Genomic DNA, 23,287 nt, shown 5'->3' with positions numbered 1-23,287 from the left:
AAGGAAGGAAGGAAGGAGAGAAAGAAAGGAAGGACGGAAGGATGGAAGGAGGGAAGGAGGGAAGGAAGAAAGGAATAAAGAAGCCTGGAAAAATGGTATATGCATATAACACACGAGTAAACTGAATACTTGCATACTTCTTGCCACAGACTATGGAGGCCAGAAGACCGTGGAACATTTTGAAAGTGCCAGAACAAAAGAACTGTCAACCCCAAACTGTATATCCAGCAGAAATATCTTTTGAGAATAAAGAATAAAGATATTATAAATAAAAGAAAATGAAATTTGTCTCCAACAGACCTGCTCTAAAAGACATCCTATAGGAAGTTCTTCAAGGGAAAAAGAATGACAGAGAGAGAAACTTAGAACTTCATAAAGAGAGGAGTAACAATAAAAATGGTAAATTCCTAGGAAATTATAATACATAATGTTTTTTCCTCATAGTTTCAAATATGTGAAGCATAAACTGATAGCACTAGGAAAACAAATCGACAAATCCAAAGCTATTGCTGGAGACTTCAACACTCCTCTCTTACTAATTGATAGAATAGGGAGACAGAAAATAAGCAAGAATATAGAAGACCTGAACAACACTAATGACCAACTTGATCTGACATTTATAGAACACTCCATCCAACAGCCAGAACGCACATTCTTTTCAAATATACACAGAATATTTACCAAGACAAACCATACACATGGCCATAAAGCAAACCTCAACTAATTAAAAAGAATAGCACAGAAGATGTGTTCTCTGACCACAACAAAATTAAACTTGAATCAATAACAGAACAAGATTTAAACGCTATGCAATTTTTTTTTTTTTTGAGACGGAGTCTCACTCTGTCACCCAGACTGGAATGCAATGGCACTGTCTCAGTTCACTGCAACCTCCACCTCCTGGGCTCAAGTGATTCTTCCTCAGCCTCCTCAGTAGCTGGAATTACAGGCACCCACCACCAGGCCCAGCTAATTTTTGTATTCTTAGTAGAGACAGGGTTTTGCCATGCTGGCCAGGCTGGTTTCAAACTCCTGATCTCAAGTGATATGCCCAGCTCAGCCTCTGAAACTGCTAGGATTACAGGCGTGAGAAACCACATCCAGCCTGAACACTATGCAAATATTTTGAAATTAAACAACACACTTCCAAATAATCCATGGATCCAAGAGGAAGTCTTAAGGGAAATTAGAAAATAATTTGAAATGAATAAAAATAAAAACTACAACATATTCAGATTTGTTAAATGCAGCTAAATCAGTGCCTACAGGGAAACACATTACATTAATGGCTTATATTAGAGAAACAAGGATTCAAATAAAAACTATGAGTTTCCAATTTAAGAAAGTATAAAAGAGAAACTACATCTAAAACAAGCAGAAAGAAGGAAATAATAAAGACCCCAAATCAATGACATTGTAAACAGAAAAATTGAGAAAAATAAATAAAACAAAAGCTAGTTCTTTTAAAAGATCTATGAATGTGATAAGCCTTAGCTAGGCTGATGAAGAAGAAAGGAGAGATGACACCAACTATGAAAATCATAAATTAAATTAGGAATCTCACTAAACACTTCACAGATACTTAAAAAAATAATAAAAGAACACTATGAACCATTTTAATTCCATGAATTTGACAACTTTAATGACCAACATCTTGAAAGATGTAAATTACCAAAACTCACTCGAGATGAAATAGAAACTCTGAATAATCCAATAACTATTAAATTAACTGGATTTATAGTTACAAACCTTCCAACAAAGGACATTCCAGGACTTGATGATTTCACTGGTTAATTCAATCAAATATCTAAGAAAGAATAACAATTCTATACAATCCAGAAAATAGAACAGAAAGGAATACTCCCAGTTTATTTTATGAAGCTAGGAGTGCCATATCAAAATCAGGATTGGTATTCAAGACTTTTATTCTTAGATGTCTTCCAAAATAAATCACTTATTTTCTTTATAAAATAAACCTCATTCTGGCCAGATGCAGTGGCTCACACCTGTAATCCCAGCACTTTGGGAGGCCAAGGCAGGTGGACCACCTGAGATCAGGAGTTCCAGACCAGACTGGCCAACGTGGTGAAACCTCATCTATACTAAAAATACAAAAAATTAGCTGGGTGTGGTGGCATGCATCTGTAGTTCCAGCTACTTGAGAGGCTGAGGCAGGAGAATCACTTGAAGCTGAGAGGCAGATGTTGTAGTGAGCCGAGATGGCGCCTTTACACTCCAGCCTGGGTGACGAGAGTGAAACTCAGTCTCAAAAAAAAAAAAAACCCTCATTCTATTTTGCAATTATCATCTGGATCCATTAAACCTTCTTATATATCTATGACACATTGACATAGTATGCAGTCTTAGTGATGTTGATTTTAATCTTACTATAACCTCGTAATATGCTATATTATCCTAAATAATATTTCATCATTACTCTTCAATTGTTCCCAACTATGCTTTAAGAAATGAGAGACAGAGACAACAACAAAACAAAAATGACAGAATCACCTAGCAGGATGAGATCACGTCGAAATGAACCAGCCCTGGGACATCAGCCTTCAGTGTTCCTGCTGCGGTGGCCAAAGTCCTACAGAATTTCTCAGGAACGTATAAAAGAAGAGTGACACCATGTGCTGTGTTAGATTTCACTGAATACAGCTGGAAATTCAGAGTTCCTTCTTTATGCCCAAACGGCTAAGGACACAAAGTTCGAGATAGGAAGAGATTTCACAATTATGAGATGACTCAGAGAAATGCAGAGACAGAACAGCACTCTAGATTCCAACAATGATGGTAATATTGATCGTATCAGCCAAAGCGCTTGATGACTGAATGATACATTTCTGAGGATAAAAAAGGAAATGTGGTATTTTCATTCAGTTAGTCATCCAACAGGACGGATCTGATGCAGTATTTGGTGATGGACTATCTAATTTTGCTAAAAGGACACAATGAGAATATTCTTTCATCTTTTAAGATGTTTGCACATCAAAATGTACTCCATGCATGTTGTAAGTGAATAAATGGTCAAGGCAAGTGTGTTTTAAACAAGGATTGGAAGGGAATCGAAGATGTAGTTAAAAAAAAAAAAAAAGGAATAAGTCACCAGACGTGGTGGCTCACACCTGTAATCCCAGTACGTTAGGAGGCACATTGGGAGGTGGGCGGATCACGAGGTCAGGAGTTTAAGATCAGCCTGACCAACATAGTGAAACCCCATCTCTACTGAAAATACAAAAATTAGCCAGCCATGGTGGTGTGCACCTGTAATCCCAGCTACTCAGGAGGCTGAGGCAGGAGAATCGCTTGAATCCAGGAGGCGGAGGTTGCAGTGAGCCGAGATTGCGCCATTGCACTCCAGCCTGGGTGACAGAGAGAGACTCTGTCTCAAAAAAAATAAATAAATAAAAAGGAATAAGTTATTAGACCAATCATTCATTCTACTTGGTATTTATATTTCTTAAAATGTAAATATTTTGCAGTTAGGGAGCAAACAAGATAGTGTCCTCTTTTCAGCAAAGTTATGAACTTTCAACATTTTCAAAAGTATTGTGTTTTTCTGATGCAGGTGGAAAGTGAAGGCCCAGAGAACAGAGGGGTCCAACCAAGAGAGCAGGAAGGCTTCCGGAAAGGGGCGGTATCCAGGTCTGCTTGGTGGTGGAGGTGGAACAGGGCAGGCTATCCAGGCATACGTGGCGGCCCCTCCCAACAGGCTCCCTGGGCTCAAATCCCTACCCCACTACTCATTATCTGTGTCCTTATAGCCATGTCACTAACTGTTCTCTGAGCCCCCACTCCTAGGGCTTCATCTGTGAAGCCAGCTAGGAATGCCTTCTTTCAGGGCTGCTGGGATATTAAAGGGCATGTCTTCAGGAAACACAGCACAGGGCCTAGCCAGGGTGGACTTGGCTTTCTAAAGCAATGTCTTGGTTTGGGCCTCAGAGCTGTCTCTCCATCAGACCCCTGGGACCAAGCCAGGTCCCACTGGGCTGTAGCCTGTCCTCCTTTGTGTCCACCCTCCACTCCAGGATGCTGAAGGATCTTTCTAAAGCACAGTGTGACTTCCTCACCCCATAGCATACAGCCTTCCCTGCCTACCAATGGAAGATGATGCCCTTCACAGCCTGCCCTCCTGCCCTCTTGGCCTCCTCCCTCACCAGGCCTACCGTGCAGGCTGCTCCCACACATGCATCTTCTCCCCATTTCCCAAATGTGCTCAACACACCTGCCTGCCTCTGCGATTTTTTTTTTTTTTTTTTTTTTAGACAGAGTGTCACTCTTCGCCAGGCTGGAGTGCAGCGGCATGATCTTGGCTCACTGCAACCTCCATGTCCCACATTCAAGCGATTCTCCTGCCTCAACCTCCCAAGTAGCTGGAACCACAGGCACACGCCATTACGCCCAGCTACTTTTTGAATTTTTAGTAGAGATGGGTTTCAACATGTTGGCCAGGATGATCTCGAACTCCTGACCTTGTAATCCACCTCAGTTTCCCAAAGTGCTGGAATTACAGGTATGAACCACCACGCCCAGCTGCCTCTGTGATTTTGCAAATGCCCTTCCCTGGTCTGGAATGACCTTTCCTCCAGCCTGCACCTGGCAAACTCTTACTCAAACTTCAAGAGCCAGCTCAAATGTCCCTACTTTTCCTGAGCAATTCACGGGTGCCTCCCTCTGTTCCTGTGGCACTTCAGTCATCTTCTATTTCTAAGTAGCTCTTTATTTTTGTACCTGCCTTGTATTCAACCCTGAGCCCTTCAAAAGGAGCATCTGGGTCTTATTCACTGTTGTACTATCTAGTCCTGGGACGATGTCTAGCATGTAGTAGACCCTTAGAAAATCTTTGATGATTGAGTGTATAAATACAAATAAGGTGAGTCATCTGAACGGAAAACTGCACTGTATGGTTGAAACTTTCCATGTTCATTCTGCAGAGAATGGAAAATGAACTTTCTCCAGAGAACTTTTTGGGGAAGGATTTTGTTTGTTTGTTTTAATGTTAGGCAATCAAGTCTCATAATAAAGCTCCTGAGAACCTGAACTGTTGGAAGCAGGTGTCCAACTTAACGTGTTAGATAATCATTTTGCTTAGGAAGAGGCTATCATCATTTTCTTTCTTGCTTATTTTTAATTTTTTTAGAGTAGGCAAAATAAAACCTATGAATTCAGGGGGAGAAATTAGCATACAAGATCAGAAGGTCTTCTGCAGTCTAGCCAAGTGTCGCAGTAGTCTGGCCCAGTGGCCTTGGCTTCCAGAGGCTCCACTTTCAGGGAGCTGCCCTTGCCTAGGTAGCAGCGATACCTGTCTGGAACCCCTGGGGGCTGTGAGTGCCTCAAGGGCAAAACAGCATAGTGAGTGCCACTATGATGCTGTATCATCACGTAGGAAGACACACCTTGGTACTAGTATAGCACATAGCACTTTGGAATTACTCATGTGATAATAATTGGTCAAGGAGGAGCTGACTAGCTACCTCACTCATGTGTGCCGGCTCTCAGCAGGGAGTGATGGGGACAGGCCATCCCCTGGTGCCACTGTTGGATGGGGTCGGATAGTAGCCCCACTGTGTCTTCAAGGAGCGTACGTTCTCCCTGGGAGAAGGCCAAGGAGGCAGCACTGAGTTGGAGCTCAGCTGGACACTGAGATTGTCCTGGCTGGGAGAGGCCATGTGGGCTGAGGAGGGGTCTGGGGGGAAGCCCTGCTTGGGGAGCGGCTGGAGGAGTTCTTGCATCTCCTGAGGCAGTTGGCACAGATAACTTCTCAGTGCCCGTCAATTACCACAAGATGGTCTGCGTTCCCCAAATTCATGCCCTTCACCTAGATTAACATCTGGAGGTGAGGAGGAGGTAGGAGACATCAGTTCCGGAAGAAGGTTACTGTGTTCACTTGACAAAGATTTATCTGCACTGAGTTTGTGCACAGCCCTCTGCCTGCCCTGCAGAGGAAGGGCCCAGCCTTGGACAGAGGACAGGCTGTGCTCATAGGTCTCTCAAGCTTACATTTTAAAAGGCTGAGCAAAAAGCATATATTTTTGACCCCAGGTTAATACATAGAAAAATAAGTCTATGTATGTATGTATGTGTATATATATTTTTCATACACATATGAATATATATGTAAGTATATGCATATGCCAAAAGACTGAAATGATACCCAGCAAAATAGAAAAATGATGCTCACAGGTGGTAAGACCAGGGCTGTGTTTTCTGGCTGGTCTACACCGAATGCATATTTCTTGTATGACTTTTTTGGAACCAAGAAAAAGAAAAACACAATCGCTCCATTCTTTGTATCCCTTTGCGGATGCGATGGAAACGCCAGACTTCATGGCAGCACCGGCCAGCAGATAGAAAAGACACTGAACCATGCTGCCTTCTTACCTAATGAGTCTTTGAGGTGCTTCGTCTGTTCTCAATGGTCTCTTCTCACACAGATTTCGAAATTCCCGAAAATTTAAAGTGACGCTAAGTCTCAAGCCAAGGAAGCTGAGAAAGCGCTCAAACTCTTGGTCTTTGAGATTGAGCAGCAGGTGGAGAAGCAATCTGTGAAGGTCATGCATGTTGATGATGCCATCCCTGTCAGTGTCGATTTTAAAGAAGGCAGAGTAGGGGTCCTAAAAACAAAACACCCACATGTCAAAGCATTTCCCTGTAAGCCCTGGATGGCGACATATGCATACCCCCAGGTGTACAGCCTCACCTCCACATGAGGAGGGGAAGCTTCGCTGGGTCCCGGCTATTGCTTTGAGAGACTCAGCTGTTCCATGAATGTCCTTACCATGCTTTGCTTTTCCCAAGAAATTACAAAGCTCTCCAGCTACCCAGAAGATATCAACGATCCCCTTTGAATGCAAAGAGTTCAGGGAAAGGAACAAACACTGCATTTCTTTCCCTTCCACACTCTCCATTTGTGGAGCTTAGACTTCTAGTACAGGAAGGAAGGGAAGGAGAAAGTGCTGGCAGTTTCTGGTGCATATGGACATCCCTCTCACAATTTTTGATGTCACTTTTTTTTTTTTTTTTTTTTTTTTTTTTTTTTGCGGCGGAGTTTCGCTCTTGTTTCCCAGGCTGGAGTGCAATGGCGCGATTTCAGCTCACCGCAACCTCCGCCTCCCGGGTTCAGGCAATTCTCCTGCCTCAGCCTCCTGAGTAGCCTGGATTACAGGCAGAAGCCACCATGCCCAGCTAATTTTTTGTATTTTTTAGTAGAGATGGGGTTTCACCATGTTGACCAGGATGGTCTCGATCTCTTGATCTCGTGATCCACCCGCCTCGGCCTCCCAAAGTGCTGGGATGATGTCACTTTTATAATGTTTGGCCACTTCTGTCTACAGGCAAACAAATACTGCACTGAATCTCACGCCAGGGAGCCACCCGAAGGCCAGGCCTCCATTTCAATGACCATGATAGAGATCAGCTGTGTCTGGGAGCCACAAGCCTGCCACATCTGAAGGAATTCTGCTCAGTCCATCGCAGTGCTTGGAGGGCACAGAGATTCCTATTTTGCAGATGAGGAAACAGAGGCTCAGGGTTCCCAGGGAATCTGTGACTAGGGACCCTGCTGCGTGACAGAACGTGTACTCCAGAGGCAGGTGGCTTAGTTGCCAATCCTAGCTCTGCCACCTACAAGCATCACGACCATGGGTGAGACAGTTAACCTTGTGGTGCTTCTGTTTTCTCATCTGTAAAATGGGGACTATGACAGTTCTTGTGTGGGAAGTAGAAAAGGTCCTTTTTAAAGTTTCCTTGTTAAAGAGTAAGTGTGCTAATAACTTTGTTAAGCCCCGCCCTATGTAGCTGTTGGACGTTCAATGCTTACAGGCACATAGTACACTCTATGTCCTTGTACCTTTTTTTTTTTTTTTTTTTGAGACAGAGTCTTGCTCTTTTGCCAGGCGCCAGGCTGGAGTGCAGTGGCGTGATCTTGGCCCACTGCAACCTCTGCTTCCTGGTTTCAAGCAATTCTCCTGCCTCAGCCTCCCGAGTAGCTGGGACTACAGGCGCGTGCCACCACACTGAGCTAATTTTTTGTATTTTTAGTAGAGATGGGGTTTCACTTTGTTGGCCAGGATGGTCTCGATCTCTTGACCTCACGATCTACCCACCTCAGCCTCCCAAAGTGCTGGGTTTACAGGCATGAGCCACCGCCCTCAGCCATGTCTTTGTACTTTAACCAAGAAATCTGTGCTGGACCTACTCACAGGCATGTCCCAGCTCTCCATTGCTTTCACCTGTTTAGAAAAGTTTTAAGTTATTAGCCAATCAGGTTTTAGGTTAGATCGTGAGGTCTGGCTCCAGCCGATGAAAATCAGACACAGCAGTAAGGATGCCCCCAAATGTGTAAGAAATAAATTTTTCTGTTTTCCTTTGTTCACTGTACTCTCTTGGCTAGTGAGGGTACCCTTCCTGCATTCCAGGAAGTAAAAATTGCATTGCTGAAAGATCCTTTGTCTCAGTGATAATTTTTCTTTGCAGCACCAAGCATCTATTTCCAACACCCTGCTTCCTTGGGTTGTTTGTGAGGAGTGAATTTGCTAACGATGCAAAGTGCTTAGAATGAGCCTGGCTTTTTTGGCACTGTAAAATGCTGTTTGTTGCAACTGCCATTGCCTAAGATCATACAGCAAGTGCAAGCCTGCCCGGGCCAATGCCTGTTTCCCACATGTAATTGCTTCCTGCATCTCAGGCCTGAAAAGTTGCTGATGTGGCCCCAACCCACCTCGCTCCATCAGCACCTGTTACAGGCTCCTCCCACAGAGGTTACTTAGGGTATCAGGCAAGACCTGCTACGACCCGAGTGTCTCATGAAAGTGTGTGGGGATGTTGTGGAAAGCTCTGTCTGTATTCACTCATATATTCATTCACCAAAAATGATTCAGCACCTAATATGTGCAAACACTATGCTAAATACTGTGGAAATCAATTTAAAAGATGCCGCCCCTGCCTCTGGGAGACAACAGGGAGGCTGATGTCTAACTCTGCCTGAGGGGGCCTCTGGGGGTGCAGGCCCATCTGTTCCTTGACGATTCCCTCTACACTGCCAGCCCCAAGCCCTCACACCCACAGCCTCACATCTCCAGTGGTTTGGGGGCATTTTCTCTGGGATGTCAAAGTGAACATGGCCCCAGTCAAACTCCTGACCTCCAATCCCTGTCCCCACCCTGCTCCTCCCAAGTCTTCCCATCTCAGTATGTAGAACTCGTTCCTTCCAGTTGCTCAGACACAAACCTGGAAGCTGTTCTGAGCCCTTACTTCCTCTCACATTCCACATCCAGTCTGCCTACACATCCCTCTGGCTGTCCCTTTAGATTGGGTTAGAACTGGACCCCGTCTCCGAGGTTCACTGCCTCAGCCCCCACCTGAGGCCGCTGGAGTCCTGCAGGAACCTTGTGATGGCTCCCAGCTGCTACTATCAGCTCCATGGCCTCCTCTGCTCTGCACAGTCTCCACTGGGAGAGGCGAGGAGTGTGCGAGGGAGAGAGGAGAGAATCTGAGACAGGGGACAGGGAGGGGCCTATGTTGCAATGGGCAAAGTGCAGTGAGGCAGCTGCCAGGCTTCTGCAGCTGGGGTGTCCATATGGGCACTGCCAACCAGCATAGAGGGGCAACTGCTTCTGGAGCCCTTGCCTCCCTTCTGCCCTCTCTCTCTGCAGTGGCCACTGTCTCCCACCCAGCCGGGCTTTCCTTTGGAGGACCAGGCACTTCTCACCTAAACGATACCTGCCTCCTCCAGGCTGGAGCTCACAGGCCAGTTGTACCCAGAGTGCTCCTCTTGGCCAGCCATTAGCCTGGATTTGATCATTAGGACCAATCCTTTTCTATGTATGCGATCATATTTTTTTCAAACCAAAAATTAGGATGCACACTCTGAAAACTGGACTGAATGTTCAAAGCCTGAGCCCTGCTGGAAAGTCTGAGCTGGGCTGACATCATAAATGCACGGATGTTGGCATGGGAGCCTGGTGACCAAAATGAATCTCCAGGGGTGATCAGTCTAGGGAAGATGCTTCAGAGCACAGGAAATGGGGTGCTGCCCTCCCCACAGCCCCCAAAGCTACTGTGATACCCAGTCTCTCACCTGTCCCTTCCCTTCTGGACCTCACCCGTCTCCATTCTGCCTCTGGATGTGTTTCCCCCACCCCCCGGGGTCAGGATGCAGTCTAACTCCTTGGGCCCCTTGGCCCTGTCTCTCGGGTTTGGCTTATTGAATTGATCTCCCTAACTTTATTTACCCTCTTTTACTTCTCATCAAAAAAGGAGCTCAGATCATCCTGTACTGGCCTCTGTGTTTGAAAGGCGGCTGTCTACTTCTGTTTTGTATGTTACAACTTGCAGTGCCACACACACCTTCGCCGTGGCAAGCCACGTGCTTTTCCCCAGAGCCCATGCCTTGCCTGTCCCGGCCTGGCTCAGGCTGCCTTGTCTCCGGCTTACTCCCTCCTTTTCTAGCCAGTCCATGCTTAGGCTATATGATTCAGAGCAGGGGCCACCTCCTCCAGCAAGTTCTCCTTAAAGGGATCTTTTCCTTGTGCCTCTTACGTTGCTCCAGTTCCTTCAACAACGGCCAATTCCTATGGATAGGGCTTGTCTATGTACCATCTGTATCTGGGATTAGACTGAGCTCCCTGGGGCAGGGCTGGTCGCTTCCATCCCCAGCATGTAGCACAGATTCTAGCACATAGTAAGTGTATAACACTTGTTTGGTGAGTGAATGAATGAGGGAATGCATGAATGGATTCCAAAGTCACTGTACCATGGGTTGTCATGCTGCTTCCCCACCAACCTCTGCTCCTTGTGAAAAGGGTTTCCTTACCCTTCTGCCAGCAAAGCATCCACAGGGAGGCCCTCAGGGAGGGAGGAACCCCCCATCCTCCCCACACACCTCTCTCTGACCAATGCTGGGTCTGTGGAGGGAAATGCTCTGTGTCCCTTGGGCTGACCAGGACATGACCTGCATCAGGACTCACACCCACTTGGGCTGCGTGGTTGGGAGCGGGGGAGGCCTAGAGAGGCCAAGCGGCAGACAGTCACAGTTTACCCGGAATGACTCCTTCAGCCTCCTGGGGAAAAGCTTCAGGCATTCTTCTGCAGTGATAAAGTGGCTGTTCACATAACTTTTTGAAGGAGTTGGAGGCTGCAGCGGCGGAGTGGCTTCTGGTGCTCTCATTGGAGGATCTATAATAATTACATAGATCAGGTTTCCAAGAGTGCTGGCTGGCTTTGTTTCTACATTAACACTTTATCTCTGCCTGTCCCGAACCCTGCTAAAACCCCATACAGTACGCTCCTGTGAGCTGCACACAGCACTGACTTTCTTACTATCTAGTTTCTTTTCCTTCAATTTCTCAGACACTTTCCTCCTCTTCCAGGAGGGACTGTGCTCCAGACTACAAGGCCTCCTTTTACCCTCACAGACTGTGCTTGGCACCCTGGCAAGGGGCCAGGCGGTGGGGTGGGGGTGTTATCTGCCAGGCAGGAAGGAACCGGAGGGAGGCCACGTGCAGCATCTGCTGTGAGGCGGGTAAGGCAGAAACCATGCTCAAGAGGGACAGAGGATGCCCACAAGCTTGGGGCACCCTGTCCCCCTCCCATCTGCCCACCACACCATGGGGAGGGCGCAGGTGCAACAGGTGCAGAGAACCACATCTGGAACCAAGTCCCAGGACTTACTGGTCCTGTGTCTCTTGTTCATCTCCCAATTCCTAGAGGAGGAGAATGAGAATTCCTGCCTCTTTTTTTGGTTTCCTGGAATCATGTCCTAAAGACAAGAATATATAATTCATTCAATATTCATTAGTTCGGTGGCTATTTCTTGACCACGCATCTGTTAAGTAACATGCTGAGGCCTTCATCTGTTTCTTGGTCCTTCCAGCAACGCTCAGGAGAAGGTCCTCATGTTGGTTTACACACAAGACAACCTATCATAATGCGTACTTTACCTGTGGGGCGGTAAGGCTTGGGGGCCGCCGGCTCTCCTGGGAGGTGGAGCTGTGGAGAGCACAGCTGAATCCAGGCTGTCTGATACCAGAACACAGCTGGTTCCCTACTGCCTGTGCCCTCTCCCTCCCCTAAAATTAAGGAAGGAAGTGTAACCTTTCCTTAAAAACTCCACGTCGGGTGCCGGGCATGGTGGCTCACGCCTGGAGTCCCAGCACTTTGGGACGCCAAGGCAGGCAGATCATGAGGTCAAGAGATCAAGACCATCCTGGCCAATATGGTGAAACCCCGTCTCTACTAAAAATACAAAAATTAGCTGGGTGTGGTGGCATGCGCCTGTAGTCCCAGATACTCGGGAGGCTGAGGCAGGAGAATTGCTTGAACCCAGGAGGCAGAGGTTGCAGTGAGCTGAGATTGTACCACTGCACCACTCCAGACTGGCAACAGAGTGAGACTCCATCTCAAAAAAAAAAAACAAAAAACACAACCCCATATCTACTCCATCTCCATTAGGCTGGGGTCATCTGAGTGTGCCCTTGTGTCAGTGCCAGGCTACACACCAGGGACTTGGTTCCCGACGTGGTTCTCTGCACCTGTTGCACGTGCGCCCTCCACAGAGTGTGGTAGGTAGATGGGTGGGGGACAGGTGCCCTGAGCTCGTGGGCATCCTCTGCCCCTCTTGAGCCTGGCTTCTGTTTCACCCACCTCACAGCAGAGGCTGCATGTGGCTTCCCTCTGGTTCCTTCCTGCCTGGCAGATAACACCCCACCCCACTGCCTGGCCCCTCTGCCACATCCCCCTGACTCCTAGCAGGGGCCACAGAGGGCCTTGCTCCCCACCTTGCTAGAATCTTCATGTGTGAGAAAGCAGCTTAGAGGGACAGGGAGGAGACAGGAAGAGGAGGAGCAAGAAGTGAGGGGAGAACATGGCCGGGCAGGCAGGAAGCCGGGAGCAGGTGACAGACACTGAGTCCAGTCCCGGCTGTGATGGCTTTGCCAGCACTGGAACCTCAGGTAAGTGACCTACACGTCCTGGGCCCCAATTTCCTTGCCTGAAAAATGAACGCACCTGGCATGTGGGATGTACTCCCTAAAATATAGGTAAGCTCCTTCTTCTTATTTTGCTTTAAAGATGTCAAAACACATACCCAGGGACAGTGCTGCAATTCTAAAATGCTCTGGCTTCTTGTGATGCCTTTTTTCAGGGGTGTGGGACCTCGCTGTTTAAGGGTGGGAAATGACAGTATGGCAAGGCTAGGGAGACCTTGGCGAGGATCCAGCCTGAGTCTCTGGGAAACTCACCACCTCAGTCAGTCACCTCCAGACCCAAGGCCAGGAGAACAGAAGATGCTCAGGGCTGCTGCATTCTGCCCGGCCAGCCTGCAGGGGATTTGCAGCAAAGGAGGAGTATTCCATTGAGATATCTGTGTGATTCCTGCAGCTTCTCTAGAGGGCTTGGTTGTCCACCTAAATGTCTTTAGCTTGTGAGAAAGCACCATTACTGAGTGGAGAGGAGGCCCCAGCACACAGCACAAAGATGGGTTTCCTAACACCTGGTGGAGGGGGCGGGGGCTTGGGGCATGGCTGGGTGGCCTTTCTGAATCTCTGTGTCCTTCTCTGTCCACAGGGAGGAATAATATCTGTCTTGCCTGTGCGTGGTATTGTTAATTACAGACAACCAGCAACTACGTTAGGGGAAAATCTTAAGGGCCATGAGGTGTGATTGAAGAAACAGGCTTTGGAGCACAAACTTTCTGAACCAATCTGTGCCCTGAGTTTGTAGAAGACTCAGGCAAAGTTCTGCACTCACAGTTCTGAACATGGTCAGATATAATTAAACAAAAAACGTTTGTTTGCAGCCCCGGAAGACACTTTGTTTCAACATCTCGGCTTAGGCTACTTCAACCCAAGTGGCCCGGTGGCACTGCTGGCCATTAGCTACCTTCAAATCCTGCCGCAAAATCAAGATAGCTCATCCCTTCCTTCTCAAAGCCTATTTTAGTGGCCAGCAGGGCGTACTGATCATCATCCATGGGCATCCCAGTGTCTTCCAGTACCTGACGAGGGAGAGAGGGGAGGGTGGAGAGGCATTAGGTGGTCCCGCATGCCACTCCTCACAGAGCACCTCCTGCTCCTGTGCTCCTGCTGCCCCTGCGCTGTCTCACAGCAGGGCCCACGATTGTTACCTGTCTGCCCCCACCCACAGGCTGCCAGAGGGTGGGGCCTGAGTCTCCTGTGTCCCTGGGCCTTGCACAAGGCTTGTGTTTGTTGGGTGAGTGAGAGAACAAAGGGACAAGCGGCACAGTCAGCATGGTGCTCAAGCCCACAGGCGCCATGGCAGACTTTTCCAAGCTGTGCCATCCAAGATACCCAAAGCCACATTTGTCGCTCCCATGCCTTTACAGTCTCATACATTAGGTTTATGTTCACATATATTCAAGAAAACGATGGGCAGATCACGAGGTCAAGAGATCGAGACCATCCTGGCCAACATGGTGAAACCCCCGTCTCTACTAAAAATACAAAAATTAGCTGGGCGTCATGGCGTGTGCCTGTAGTCCTAGCTACTCGGGGGGCTGAGGTGGGAGAATCGCTTGAACCTGGGAAGCAGAGGTTGCAGGGAGCCGAGGTTGTACCACTGCACTCCAGCCTGGCGACACAGTGAGACTGTCTCAAAAAAAAAAAAAAAAGAAAACGAAATCAAGCAAGGTAGTTGAAGGAAGGAAAACTGAAGTCTTCATTCGAGTTTCATTATGGTCCCAGTTGACATGGAAAGCTACTGTGTTTTTTAATGTGGGGGGCATCCATGAATGCTCTTTTTTCTTCTCCATATGCTAGTTCACTTGCTGAAAGTTATTCTGGGTTCCTTCCTTCCAAAACGCATGGCCTACTGTTTCAATTTTGGGTATGTTGGGGGCAGAGGGAACACCTGAAAAAACACTCTTCTCTGCCCTGCAAATACTGAAGTGGAATTGTCTCCATGATATCTCCTTAGGTATGACAGAAAAGATGATGCCCTTTGGCCAACAACCCAGACACAGCCACCTGCGTGGATGTGAGCCACCCAGAAAAGGAATGCTAGGCAGGACAGAGGCAGACCGAAGGCACCACCTCTGCTGATCTCAGAGTATTCACAGCCCCAATGGGTTTTCCTCCAGAAAAGAACACAGAATCATAGTTCTAAATGCATCTATGGGCCAAGGGGCCAAAGACATCCAGGATGACCAACCCCATCCGGAACAGGGGACAGAAGCCTTTCTAGGAGAACTGGGTTTGAGGATGGCTTATGAAGAAAGTGTGTTGGCGGGATGAGGAATGCACAGGTGATTGTCAGCAAAGTCAACAAATGTCAGGTGGTCCTGATGCCACTGGAAGCCAGAGTAAGTTCCAGGTGGCGGAGCAGGGTAGAGGCGCTTGCTGCATTCAGTGGAAGAGGTGGCTGGGGAGGGAACGGAAGGACCAGGAAAGGCAGTGCTGTAGGGTCACCCTCATCACAGTCATGGCGCAGGACCACTTGGTCTCCATGTGTGCCAGGCACTGCGCGGGGCTCTGTATGGGCTCCACATGCATCTCATTTAATCCTCAGCAGAAGCCTAGAGAAAGGCACTCTTTCTAACCTCATTGTAATGCTGTGGAAATGGAGCCTTGGGAAGTTTGGGTCACTTTTCTCACACACATGAGTAGGAAGTAGCAGACCTGGGGTTCGCATCCAGTTCTTCTTCTTCTTCCTCCTCTTCCTCTTTTTTTTTTTTTTTTTTTGACAGTCTCACTCTGTCACTCAGGCTGGAGTGCATGGTGCTACCTAGGCTCACTGCACCCTCTGCCTCCCAGGTTCAAGTGATTCTCTTGCCTCAGCCTCCTGAGTAGCTGGGATTACAGGTGTGTGCCACCATGCCTAGCTAATTTTCGTATTTTTAGTGGAGATGGGGTTTCACCATGTTGGCCAGGCTGGTCTCAAATGCCTGACCTCAGGTGATCTGCCCGCCTTGGCCTCCCAAAGTGCTGGGATTACAGGCATGAGCCACTGTGCCCAGCCTCAAACACAGTTCTTATCAACCACTGTGGTGAGATCTGCTGTTGGAATAAGGGAGCCTGGCCAAAGAACAGGGAAGATGAAAATGGGCAGGGAATGGCTCTGTGGGAGAGGGACACAGCTCCACCAGGGAGACCTGGTGTCCTCCATGTATCCAAAGAGGCCACACAGGCAAAGGCCAGTCTGAGCCTTGGTGGAGCCTGAAAGTATGGGAGGCCTCTAAGGAGCTGCCCTGAGCCCACCTCCCACGTGCCTTCCTATCTCCCCAGGAAGGCTGTCAGGAGACAGTTTCTCCTGCCTCCGGGTTCTGATAGGGTGAGGTGCTTTCTGCCCCCGCCCCTCACACTAGAGCTGCGGAAGGGAAACCTCTTGGCTGCAGTCTGGAAGCGGCTCTTGGCAACAGGGCACACCACACCTTGTGGTGCAGTCACCAGCTTCTTTTGTTTCGGTGTCATCCTTTTTGGTGCTCGAGAAGAGGACCAGGGAGCTGACCCTTGTGGCTTATTCTACCTTTTGCAGTCTATGTAAATAACAAACAGTCTGATTATGAAAGTGGCATGCTGTGTCTTCGCTGGCCCAATCCGTCAGGCCTGGCCTTGGCTTGCTGCATGTGGAGGTTGACAGTAATCAGGCTGTGAAGTGGCTGGTGCAGGGCTAGAAGCTGAGAGAAAAGGGAAGGGATGCAGGTGTTACAGTGCTGCCCAGGGGGACCATGGCGGGTGGCAGCACAGGACTCCCAGGCTCTCCCTAGGGCCTGGCTGTGGACTTGGGCAGGAAGCACGTGACTGGGAACGGTGATGGTTCTGCGCCATCTGCACATACTCTCCAGCCCAGCTCTGCAGCAGAACCTGTCCCAGCACAGGTTGGCAGTGACGTTCAGGTAGAAAGCTGTGGCCCCCGCATAAGCACCCACAGCAGCAGTATGCCTCCGATTGGTTGCTTGCTTTGAAAAAAAAAAAAAAACTTTATATTTTGAAAACAATTGCACATGAATTATTCATGGAAAATTCTTCTTGCTCAGTTCTTTCACAAAACCATATGTAATGGATCGTAAGAAAATGTCTGCAGGCAAATGTTCCCCAGGCTGGAGGGCTGTGAGGTGCCAGGGAGATGCGTACCATCCCCTGAGGTACCATTTGTACCCCAGCAGCCTGTCCAGCGGTTGCAGGAGCGGAATCCCCAGGGGCACAGAGCACAGCAGAGAACACAAACGCTGCAAATGCCATTCCCAGAAGAGGCTCAGGGCAGGCCACGTATGGGAAGGTCTCTAATGCCTCTTGTGAGGCCCTCCTTGCACCACTTTCATTTCTAAGATGAACAGAGCAGCAAATCAACCAGATTTATCATGACCCTTGGAGGCGACATACAACACGAAGAAAGGCTCACCGGCAATGTTTATAAAGCAGATTTAAATGTCTGACTATTCAAGCCATTTTCTTTGGTCTTTTCCAGGAGGCATTCCTCTAAGAAAGTTGCTCAAAGACTGACAAACTACAGTCTAGCATGTTTTGATTCACCAGAGAGTCATACTCCTGCTATCCCTGGAGCATCCCTTAGATTGTAGACTGACTCTTCCCCAGGAGGCCACGACATTTCAGGGAACTGGTGCTGGGCCCTCTCCATGAAGGAAGATGCCCCGAGAGCATGCCCAATGATGAAGGTGAGGACTCAGACTTTTCTAAACGCAGTCCCTGTACAATATCCCTAAGCAGCTGCCAGTTTCTATGTGTGGCACCTGTTTGCTATGTCTCTTTGCAGCACTTCTTTGGTGGTTTCTATGTGATTACACTATGCGTTCTGACCTTTTCACAGTCTTTGTGTACTTAATATTATACCACTTCACATAAAATATAGAAACCTTGCAATCACACAGAGGTCTCCTGCACCCTGTTCTTATGCTACAGTTGACATTTGTTTCATATCTACCATATGTTATAAATCCCACAAGACAATGCCATGGTTTTTGCTTTGAATATTCCTATGCAGCTTTTAAATGAAGAAAAATAATAGCCTTCTATATTTAATTAGCTATTTGCCATTTCTAGTGTTCTTTGTTCTGCCATAAACAGCTAAGACTTCCTAGTATCAAATTCCTTCATCCGGAAACCTCCTTTAACATTCCTTGTAGTGAGGATCCACTTGTAATGAATTCCTAGCTTTTGTTTTGTTCAATTTGAAATCATCACCTTCATTCCTTAAGAAGACTTTGGCTGGGTATAAAATTATGGGTTGAGAGGTTTGGTTTTGCTTTTGCTTTTTTCCTTTCCATGTTACTGTTCCACTATCTTTAAACCTCTTCCCTTGTTTCTAATGAAAAGTCAGTGGTAATTTAAAATGTGGTTTCCCTGTTTGTAATGTCATTTTTCTTATGCTGCTTTTAAGATTTCTCCATTCGATTTTGCTTTTCAGCAGTTTGCCTATGATTTTCTTTGTAATATCCTACTTGGGGTTTTCTGAGCTTCTGGAATCTATATTAGGGCCTTTCGCCAAAATTGGAAAATTTCAGAAATTTCAGCCATTATTTCTTCACATATGTCCTCTTCGTCTCTGTCTTTTTTCCTTTTGTGAGACCTTTTGATATTGTTCAAATGATTGTGGGAAACTATTCTCTCTCTTTTAAAAAAATTTTCTCTCTCCTCTTCAGTTTGTATAAGTATTAATTTATCCTCAAGTTCATTGATTTTGGTCATTTTCATTCTGTGGTTAAGCTATCTGGTGAATTTTTTATTTCAGATATCTTATTTTTCAGTTCTAGAATTTCCATATGGTTCTTCTTATAATTTCTGTTTCTCTGCAGAGATTTCATATATTTTCATTCATTTTGAGTATATTTTCCTTTGTATTACTGAGCATTTTTATAATAATTACTTGAAAGTCTTTGAGTGTTAATTCTAACATCTGGTCATCTTAGAGTCTTTTCTCTTGAGAAAGATCACATTTTTCTGTTTTTCCAAATGTTGAATAATTTGGGGTTATATCCTGAACATTGTGGAGGTTATGGTGTGGAGCCTCTGGATTCTGTTGTAGTTCTCCAAAGAGTGACATGTTTTATGTCACATGTGTTATAAATCTATATGTCTATATATTTTATATAAATCTATATATTTGGTTCATGTGTTTGAGTAGCCAGTAGACTTGGTTGGATTCAAACTGAAAAAGTTTGAGTGTGTTGGGCTGCAGTTTAAATTTCAGTTCAGTTCTTGTATCCTTAGCGAGGTTACTTGCAATCTGCTCTGCTCATATGTGGTTTAGAGTCAGCCGGAGATTGAGGAAGAATCTATACACAGAAGCTGGGGCATCTACTCTCTGGCTCTATCCTTTTCAGACTGCCCCCTTTCTCCATCCCCATCTTTACTTTCAGGTGGCATTAGTTAACCAGACTTCTTCCCTCTGGTTCTTCAAGCCAGAAAGTTTATTCGTTTCCTCAGATGAAAAGCTGTAGAAAATGGGAACTCACACATGCTATTCCCATCTTCAAGAGCTGCAGAACTGTGTCATCCAGAATGCAGGCATGATCTGAGAGTTCCAGTCATCAAGGTTATCTGATCACATGCAGGGAAGGTACTAGGGATAAGAGTGCTATGGCTGGAAAAGTATATGACATTTTCAAAATAGGTCTAATTTGTACTTGAACAGAAACTTCAAACTCTTTTGGCAAATGTTTCCTAGCCTCATCAGACACATGTCTGACTGTCCATGTGGCCCCAGCAAGACAGAATCTTCAAAGCTCATGCAAACTGGGGTGACGAGAAATCACGACGCCATGGAGACATGCACAGGCCACAGTATATGGGGTGCAGGATGCTGTTGCCAGCTATGAGTGTGGATAAATAATGGGGTTTCTTTATCAAGTCTTAACCAACAGAAATACTGTGAAGGACGCCATGAATGGTCACAGGGCATCTCAGATAAGGAGCCACTTGCAGGAAAACACTGACAGCCACGGAGTGCCCAGTTACAGGTACACCTCTCAAGCACAGAGTCCACCACAAATGGCACAGTGCCAAGAGCCAGAGCTGGATTCTGAGCCACAAACCGTCCTTCCTGGCTCTAGACAGGAATGGAAGCTTCCCAAGGATCACCACAGAAGAGCATTTGATTGAGGAGGTACTAGAGGCTGCCCAGGACTGAATGACTTCCATCCCACATTTAAACCTCGAAACAATGCCTCCACAGAAGTATGACCAACTCCATGTTCTAAATGAGGAGATCAAAGTTTAAGAAGGTGATTTAAGCCCGCTGTTTTCTAGGAAGACACGAGGAGTAAGAAGGAGAGCAAAGATTTGAACATGAGTCGGTTGGACTCTGTGGGTCAACACTGTCTCAGAGACTCAGAACTGGAAGAGATAAGAGAGTGTCAGATTCAATCCTGTCCTTCACTGATGAGAAACCCAAAGCCAGAGATGCAAGTTCCTGCCTCACAGTCACGTGTGAGCAGTAAGGAGCCACTACCTGACTCTGGCGGGTGTGCTACTGCCCAGGGAAGCCTGGGAGCCACTGACCGCAACCCGGCCCTGGTGGCTGAGGCTGAAATGCAGCTAAGACTCTGGCTGTACAAACAGCATGTGACACTGCTTCCTTTTGCACAGACTCCTCACACTGGGAGACACGTTGCTCCCCATCAGATGACCAGCCTGGCACTGTCTGCAGAGAACACAATGGAGGCTGGGTTTGTTTGTTCACCAACTGTTGTGTGCTGCGTGTTTGGAATAGGTCTACAGCAGGGTTAGGGTGTCTACGAGTCAACAACTACACAACAAACCAGCTGAAATTCGGTGGCTTACAACAAAGCAAGAATGTATTCTTGTGCTTGCCGGTCCGCGGGTCAATGTGAACTGGCTGATGTACAATGGGCATGGCTGGGAGTTTCTAAATCAGGCTGCGGGTTGACTGGGCTTGGCACCTGAATGCAGGTTGAATTTGGACCTGTTTCATGTAGATTCATTCTGGGGACTAAACTGAAGGGACACAGCTGCCCGAGGCAAACTCTTTGAGCAGCAGATCATGGGTGCACAGGGTTAGCACATTCCACATCAAGGAAAGCCACATATTAGTGGTCAGGGAAACACATGCCCATCCACTGAGCGATAAATGATGGGGAATAAGCAAGGAGAGGGTAACAGTGGGAACATGAGCTCTGCAGCCCTTTCCACCTCTGAATCTATGGGATCCTGTTTAATTTGATAAAATGCTATGACCATTAGAAACATGCCATGATCACAATTCAAATCACCCCCACAAATCTAGACATTTCTAGTCCCCAGGCTAACTCTTGTATCTGGTCCCTACATTAATGCTATTTGACCCGTAGTGGATGGGACTGCACCACACTTTCAAAAACAATCCTTCCTCCCACCTTAGTGCCCAACTCTAGGCCTTCAACACAGACTGATGGTTTGCTAACGGCAATCACAAAGTCGAAAAACGTTCATGTTTTCTTTCCGTCTTTGCTGCTGACATGATCATGACAACGAAAATGATGACAATGATAAGTTGGTTTGTTTGGTTTTCATTTTTTAAATATATTATTCTCATAAAAGCTAAAAGATTAGAGTTGTGTTTAGATGGCACAGAATGACAAAATGCTGAACCTAAGTGCAAGCTTCAAACGTTGAGATTAAAAGATGAGGCGATGTGACAGCCTTTCGGTGTCAAGGGGAATTCCAGGCATAACTAGTGCATCGACTAGACATGTCCACTTTAGAAGCAAATATCCAGAACCCAGCTCGGGTCTGCATACACAGATAAAATCTCAGCGTGTTCCGCAGGCAGTGAATTCAGTATTTTGATGACAGATTTTGAACACAGCAGATAAAAGCAGACAAGTTGTGCCTACTCCAACTTCAGAGGAGGCTGTTCTCAGGTCCTGGAGATCAGATCTGTCATTCAAAGGGCAGTAGAAAGAAACTCAGAAGCCCAAAGCTCAGGACAAATGGGCGCAACAGGAAAAGCCAGTGCTGAGCAGCCAAGCTCCCCCGGGGAACCCCAGGGCTCTCTGTCACTCTACCTGTCAACGCCTTTATGTTCTCTCTTGCTTATTTCAAAAGCAGATACGTTTCTAGCACATAAATGTAATGTAAGTCCAGTTATCATCCCAGTAATGCATCTGGGGGGTAACTGAATAAAATGATTTGAAAGTCTACATGGTAACATATAAATCTGGCCTGAGAAGAGCCAAGAGAATACAAGAAGGAAGAACATTGAGAAAAGACCTGTTTTACTAAATTAAAGAGCCATATTGCATTTATATAGAAATAGATACAGAAATCGGTGAGACGCAAATTTTCAGATGTAGACCCTCGTACAATGAGAATGTCATAAATGACAAAGGTAACAGTCCAATTCAGTAAGAAAATATAGAAGAGCCCCATCTTACATCATATATAAAAACTAATTCCACATGGATTAAGCATCTCTATTTAAAAATAAAAATAAATTCTCACAATAAAACAATGGGAAACAGAAGTTTGGGCTAACTAAAATAAAAGAAATGCAAATCAAAATAGTCACTACAATTCTGGCTGATATGTTAGCATATATTAAGCTTTTTTATTATACCCAAAGTTAGCAAACATTTGGAAATTAGTAACTACTAAACACCTTTGGTAGGAATGAATTTGATAGAATTGTTGGAAATGCATTATGCATTAAACATTTAACTGTGCATATTCTTTTGACCTAGAAATTTCACTTGTTCTAGAAGCAAGAAATTGTAACAATTTCAATAACATGTTCATAGATTGTAATAAATGTGCCACTCTGGTGAGAGGTGTGGTTACTAGGGGAGGCTGTGCACGTGGAGACAGGGGTATATGAGAACTTTGTAGTTTCCACTAAATCTTGCTATAAACCTAAAACTGCTCTAAAAAATTTCTATAAAAAAACAAATAAAAATCTTCTAAGAAAGTCTAGGAGACTGGGGTGGGGGCGGGGGTAGGGGATGAAGGAATAACACCTTATTAACCATGGCTACAAACCTATATTTAGGGAAAAAAAAGAAGATAGATATATTTGATTGTATAAAAACTTAAAACAGTTCAGGTGCAGTGGTTCATGCCTGTAATCCCAGCACTTTGGGAGGCTGAGGTGGGCAGATCACAAGGTCAAGAGATGAGACGATCCTGGCCAACATGGTGAAACCCCATCTCTACAAAAATACACAAATTAGCTGGATGTGGTGGTGCGCACCTGTAGTTCCAGCTACTCAGGAGGCTGAGGCAGGAGAATTGCTTGAACCTGGGAGGCGGAGGTTGCAGTGAGCCGAGACGGCGCCACTGCATTCCAGCCTGGCCACGGATCTAGGTTCTACCTCAAA

At 46.3% G+C, this 23,287-nt stretch overlaps 1 protein-coding gene across 1 annotated transcript in view; it reads right to left on the bottom strand.

Annotated features, from left to right (window-relative positions):
• The window catches only part of EFCAB6 (EF-hand calcium binding domain 6), a 253,299-nt gene that overhangs the window by 63,295 nt on the left and 166,717 nt on the right, over positions 1 to 23,287 (bottom strand). The window contains exons 18-20 of the mRNA XM_017529516.2: positions 13,882 to 13,996; positions 11,042 to 11,178; positions 6,385 to 6,617 (exon numbers count right to left, since the gene is read on the bottom strand). Coding sequence (XP_017385005.2) covers positions 6,385 to 6,617; positions 11,042 to 11,178; positions 13,882 to 13,996 — 485 coding nt within the window. The remainder of the gene's footprint in view (positions 1 to 6,384; positions 6,618 to 11,041; positions 11,179 to 13,881; positions 13,997 to 23,287) is intronic.

Source organism: Cebus imitator, unplaced genomic scaffold (genome assembly GCF_001604975.1).
Source record: "Cebus imitator isolate Cc_AM_T3 unplaced genomic scaffold, Cebus_imitator-1.0 Scaffold59, whole genome shotgun sequence".
Lineage (NCBI taxonomy): Eukaryota > Metazoa > Chordata > Mammalia > Primates > Cebidae > Cebus > Cebus imitator.
The sequence above is the reverse complement of the archived record's forward strand: the minus strand, read 5'-3'. Positions and strand labels throughout refer to the sequence as shown.